General features: G+C 38.7%; 1 protein-coding gene across 1 annotated transcript in view; it reads left to right on the forward strand.

The window, feature by feature from the left end:
• Positions 1–6,304, forward strand: part of LOC114660704 (dual specificity protein phosphatase 7-like) — a 55,058-nt gene extending 48,754 nt beyond the window's left edge. Inside the window, exon 4 of the mRNA XM_028813577.2 lies at positions 3,302–6,304. Coding sequence (XP_028669410.1) covers positions 3,302–3,615 — 314 coding nt within the window. The 3' untranslated portion in view covers positions 3,616–6,304. The remainder of the gene's footprint in view (positions 1–3,301) is intronic.
• Positions 6,305–6,650: the final 346 nt, after the last annotated feature.

Here is a 6,650-nt window from a genome sequence, read left to right on the forward strand (position 1 = left end):
TTAGCAGTGTGGTTGGAGAGGGCTGAAAGGGGCCAGTATCTTCCCACCAAGCTGCTGTGTTGCAGAACATAGTCTCTGAGTGTTGGAAATTGGTAATATGTTACCCATTCAAGAGAACGGGTAACTTTCCTCAGAGACTTGTTCTGTCAAGGATTACATAGGAGTTGGGGCTGCAGGAACACCATGCTGTTCCAGTAGCCTAAGTAGACCATTACTGATCCTAATATGTAATGTACAGACACATCTTGCCAGATGCTCAACAAACTGAAGTCAGGAGTAGTGCTTGGATTGAGGTGAACACGTGGGCAAGCCTCTCTGCCTCACAGACAGGTATGTAGGCCAATTTAAGGACAGCCAAGGGGGGCAGTAGATTTCATGTTTTGTATTCTCATTTGTACTTTATGTTTTTCTTCTGTTTAACTTGATCCCTTCCTTGTGTACTTTTACAGTAAATGTATAGTTTGTGACATGACATCAAAGTGGAGCTCCTTATTCCCATTTAGCTTTTGGTACTGAATTGTTGACAGGATCCTACTGCTTTTGTGCAAGTGAGTAGGTGTTCTGCACATTTGTCTTATGCAAGTGTTGGTTGGAAATATGGACTATGGTATATGGTTATTGGCTTAGGGTGCATCATTATGGCAGGTGAACACTAAAATACTATAAATGTTAGTTAAATTGAGTCTGTGGATATTTTACGCCATCTTAGTACTGGTCTATGGCACTGACAATGAAACCTTCAGTCTGAGGATGCTGCACTAAGCAATCAAGTATGTAATCAAAGATGCAGATAATATTTCTCCCATTTTGACAATCAAAATAAAATATTCATAAGGGATCATCTCTACCACAGGAATTTATATTGCGGTAGTCACCGCGAGCAAGCCCCTGTTTAGCACCCCTGTAATGTTTTGAGCTGGGTAACTATTGTACATACTAGGGCCATTTCCACTTCTGTCCCTATACCAGCTGGAGTGTGACTTAACTTTAAGTACAGTACTTACATCTTACCCCTTTTTTTGCTTATTGTCCTTTTCACATTGGTTTGCCTTTGGATACATAAGGACATAAGAAATTTGACAAACTAGAGGAAACCATTCAGTCATCAAGCCTGTTTGTTTAGTTAATAGCTAAGCTGTCCCAGTATCTCATACAGATACTTCAATACGGTTGACAACATATCTGCAACAACTGCAACATATCTGACCGCAAGCGCCTGCAAGGGATAGTGAAGACAGCGGAGAACATTATTGGGGTGCCTCTCCCTTCACTACAGGACATATTTTACAAACGCAGTGTCCGCAACGCCTGCAGCATTGTGCAGAACCCCTTACACCCCTCACATGGACTTTTCACACTTCTGCCATCCAAGAGAAGATACTGCAGCATCAAAGCCAGATCTGCCAGGCTGCAGGATAGTTTTTACCCCCAAGCTGTTAGACTTCTTAACACCAGGCTGCCCCCTGGGATCTTTCACACTGCCTCAATCACCTCAAAAAACAGAACTTTTATACATGCGAGCCACTTTCCTGCAAAGACGAGTGTGCATGTAGAAAAGAACTGAAAATCTCATACTGACCTTTAAGTATTTTGACACTCTTGATATCCTTCTGCTGTGAAACATTCTGACCTGTCATTGTTTACACAGGTCTTAAACAACTATTATCATACACTGATAATTTCTGTATTATCTATACCTATTATTTATTTATTATATTACTGTACATATTTTACACATCAATATTGCTGCTACTTCTTTGTCCTGTCTTTGCACAATGTCTTGTCTTGTTTGTGTTTTTAATTTTTAAATTTAAATTTTAATTCTATGTTTCATTTATTATTTGCACATCATGTTGTTACACTGTGGACCCTGAGCTTCGCAATTTCGTCTATCTGTATACTTGTATATGGTTGAGATGACAATAAAGTTCACTTTGACACTTTGACACTTTGACAAGGTTTCTGATTCAGCTACATGTCTTGGTAGTTTGTTCCCGATTACCACCACTCTTTGCATAAAAAAGTACTTCCTGTTTTCAGTCCTAAATACACTTACCCTTAACACTGGTGTCCTTGAGTAAGTGATTCGCAGTTTAGTTGAAAGAGTTCCCTGGATCTTCTTTATACATGGGTCCCCTCACAGTCTCTTCTGCTCGAGACTAAACAGATTTAATTCTTTGAATCTGTCAGACTAGGACATGTCCTTAAGTCCCAGGATGGACCCCTTCACAGTTTCAACTGCTGCTATGTCTTTCTTGTGGTGTGGTTACCAGAACTGCACACAGTACTCCAGATACAGTCTTATTAGTGTATTATATAGCCCAAGGATAACATACCTTGATTTATATTCAACAGTGTTTATAATATAACCTAACATTTTATTTGCTTTTTAAAAGTCATAATCAGTCATTTTCCAACCTGCTATATCCTAACACAGGGTCACAGGGTCTGCTGGAGCCAATCCCAGCCAGCGTAGGGCACAAGGCAGGGTAGGGCCCACCGCAGGGTACACACACACACACCTACACACCAAGCACACATTTGGGACAATATAGGATCGCCAATGCACCTAACCCGTGTGGACTGTGGGAGGAAACTGAAGCACCCGGAGGAAACCCACGCAGACACAGGGAGAACATGCAAACTCCACACAGGGAGGACCCAGGAAGCGAACCCAGGTCTCCTTACTGTGAGGCAGCAGCGCTACCACTGCGCCACCGTGCTGCCCCTTTTTAATATTGCTGCCCCTTTTTAATAGTTTTTGTGCATTCTTTCAGTTGACAAAAATGATGTTAAGCATAAACCCCTAAATCCTTTACGGAGGTTGCTTCTTTTAGGATAGTGCCTGCCATCTTTTATTTATAAGTGACGATCTTTTTGCCCACATGTGTAGCACTTTACTCTTCTTTACAATATACATTTACTTTCTAAGTGTTCGCTCAGTTCTGAAGTTTGTCTGAATTTTCTTGAATTGTTTTTGCTGCCTCCTCTGTGTCTGCCATTCCTCCGATTTTAGTATTATCTGCAAATTTCACAAGTTTATTAACTGTACAGTACTGAAATGTATGTTATTAATGTAAGTTAGAAAAAGTAATGGTCCATTAATAGAACCTTGAGGGTTTTCACTGATGACCTCACTTCACGTGAAGCATTGAACTTTTGACTGTACTCCTTGTCTCCTGCTAGTTAACCAGTTTGAAATCCAGCTTTCTAGTTTACCTTCTGACAAGTTCTATAATGATGTTTCTCTTTTCTGAGCTTATAAACATTTACTGATCAAACTCTTTTGTTTTCCCCTTAGATGAGGCACTGTCTCAGAATTGCGGTGTGCTGGTGCACTGTCTGGCTGGAGTGAGCCGATCAGTCACTGTGACAGTGGCCTACCTCATGCAGCGGCTAAACCTGTCTCTAAACGATGCCTATGACTTTGTTAAACGCCGCAAATCCAACATCTCTCCTAACTTTAACTTTATGGGCCAGTTGTTAGACTTTGAGAAGACCTTACGCAGCCCTTGTGATCGGGAAACTGAAGATCTCCACCAGCAGGAGAATGAGCCTGAAGCGTTCCTTCCAGGTACTGCAGATCCTGAGCTGGGCTCACCCTCCACCCAGTGAAGGTGAATGATCTTCCATCTAAGGATATAGCTAACCACTCAGATTCAGTGGTGACTTGCACAGCTATCACTAAAGAATGAACATCATTTGGAATCATAATGAAATATACATTTAATTGTGTTTTTGTTCCCAGCACCTATGCTCAAATTTGGTTCTAAAAGCACAATCAGTTTCATGTGTAGTGTTCTTACTGCAAACACTGGACGTTTCATCGTATACTTCTAGACTGCTTAATGATTACACAACAGAGTCATTTTGATTTTTTCACCCACTTGGTTATGGTGGAGGATAACAATGAAGATGAAAATTTTGCTAACATCAGGAGTGAATTTGCCAAGAACTGAGTGTATTATATATGGGAAATAGTGGGTGTCTGCCTTTAGAAAATTCCATGACGACATTATTTCCCTAAATTTCAAAGGGCAGCCATAAAAATGTAACATTTTGTGGTTGAGGCCAGTCCCAAAAGTAAGAAGCATTTTACCTGCTTGCACCAACTTCAGAAAGTGTATATGGCTTGGGTGTCTGATGAAACTCCCTGATTTCCCACCATTATGTGAAGAAGGAAATCGATTGTGAAGACAAACCTGGACGTGTTGGAAAAGTGGCTGCAGTAAGAATTCTTGAAGATCACAGGTCTTCTCTTTCTCACTGTAAAATATCCCGTCCTATCCACATCAATATAGGGGTTCCTACTCAATCTAAAATTGTACAAACAAACTTATCTTGAAAAAAATCCTGGAATACTACTGCTGTCCAATACTATGTTTTATATACCTAAAAGACACAATATAGTTAAAAGCATGAGAAACCAGTTTACCTTTGTTGGTTCACATGATATTTATTATGATGGTCATGTGCGAGTTTGTTTTCTCTTGCCTTTGACTCTTTAGGTGCCATGCTATAGTTACAGCTAGACAACAAGCCAAAGGAACAGAACAATAAAGCAGAAAACATGATGAATCAATTATCAATTAAAAATTAAGTTTTGCAGAACATATTTAATAAAAAGGAATGATTCATGGTTATATTATATCGATGTGCAATATTTTGTGTTTAGTTTAATCTTTCAATTAAACAATTTTTACCTGTTTGTAACATTCCCCTAGCAAAAACAAACCCTGGAAAAAAATGTAACTTTTACCAGCACAATAATCATTACCCTTACCATCACAACGGAAGTCAACTTCACCTTACAAGAAACATTCCATATTCCTGCTCATTATATTATCATCGTGTTATCATGTCATTGTGTGTTCATTAAGTATCATTTGTTGCCTAAATATTTGATTTTATTTTTAAACAGACGACCAACAAATTACTGTTACAACATGTTTTTCTTTAAAAAGAAATGACGCTTAAGGGAAACAATGCATTGTCAGAATAAGGAAGGATGGTTCTTAATGCAGTTTTGAGTGGTGGAGCATTAATATTGAAATGTTCAATCTCCATGTTTGCCGCCAAGCTCAGGACTTGTGTCTGTTATTATGAGGCGCAAAGGTTTTTTCTTTATTACTTTTCACAGTTCCACTGTATTTGATAAGAAAACTTCTTAGTTTAATCAGGCTGCTGTCACTTAAAACACTCTAGAAATGCAATTTGTATTGGTATTAAATTTAATTATAGTATTTTTCTAGCCAGCTATTTATTTTTACATTGCAGGTGTATAAGACACATTGTTTAACTTTCATCTTCATAGACACTCATGACAACAAAATTACCAAGTCCAAGTCTTGACTGTTATTTACTCCATGCAGAAGGTCATGAATTCTGTAAAAATGTTTAGCCTTATTACTACTTACTGTTGAACCATTACATTTTAAAATTATTTTTCTTTTGAAAATAATAGAAAAGCATGACATATTCTTTGCAAAGTACAATCAAAAATAAGTCCAACTTTAAGGCTGCATGTGACTTTAAATGTATAAAACAACATAGCATAGCAAGGACAACACACATTCCAAAATAATTGGTTACATAATTTCCTTCAGTTGCAGTACAGGCAGATTTAGTGACTTGCTTAGGATCACACAGTGGATCTGTTTTTAAAGGCCTAGTGTGAATATATTGAAAATGTTGTGATGGCATCAGAAATTTAACAGTGAACTACAAAATTGCCTTCTGGGCTGCTAGACTTGTCTAAGCTCAAAAGGCTAAGTGATTGTTTTTGTAGTCTGCAAAAGGAAAGAAGTTCAAGAGGTTGCACATTTGCATCCTGAACCAAAGTGCAGGACTTTGATGTGCTAGTAGAATCCTACAGTATCAGGAGCAGATTTACGCAGATGGTGATTTGCACAAGTGAGAGTGTAACTGTTGTTCATTCCAGCCTCTTGTAGATTCAATAGCTTCACTCTCCTTAGAGATAACAGCAACAGAAGCCTCCAAGATCAAAGGGATACCCCAATAGCTCTCTGGTCTCATTTATGAGCATCACAGAGAAAACAACAATGTGTAATATTTTTGGATTTATACCCTAGAGGACTAGGAATCATTAAAATCTTCTACACAAAGCCATCCCTTTATGTGGATGTAGTTATCACTGCAGAAGGGCCACACTGATACTGACTGTGAAATCGGACTTCACTACAGTATGACTGCGCCCAGGGTCCTTCTTGTGACGAGTCATCTTTGAACAAAAGGATTGGATATCTTATATGAACAACCAACAAAAATAAACAGATGCCAGTGTCTGTAACATAATGCATAAACCATATGATAATCACATTAGTGTATTTTATAATCACATGTGTAGTGAGATCAAATAAAATATCACAAAAAATACTACAAAAATGCAAACAGAACCTCACTGGATCTGAATATCACCATCCATGTCAACCTGATAAAGCGTTCAAGTTATTACCCCACTGTTAAAACCTACAAATTTCTCAGCTGCAGTGTGTATGTTTTACTGCACTCATATTCGTCACTCGGCGGACCTGCACGCAGAGTCTCCTCTTAACAGAGCATGCTCCTAAAAGCCATAAGCCTCAGTGGTTAGAATGTGGCCAATGCTCAGTAAACATGCAGTGTTCAAA

Source organism: Erpetoichthys calabaricus, chromosome 11 (assembly GCF_900747795.2).
Source record: "Erpetoichthys calabaricus chromosome 11, fErpCal1.3, whole genome shotgun sequence".
Taxonomy (NCBI): Eukaryota; Metazoa; Chordata; class Cladistia; order Polypteriformes; family Polypteridae; genus Erpetoichthys; species Erpetoichthys calabaricus.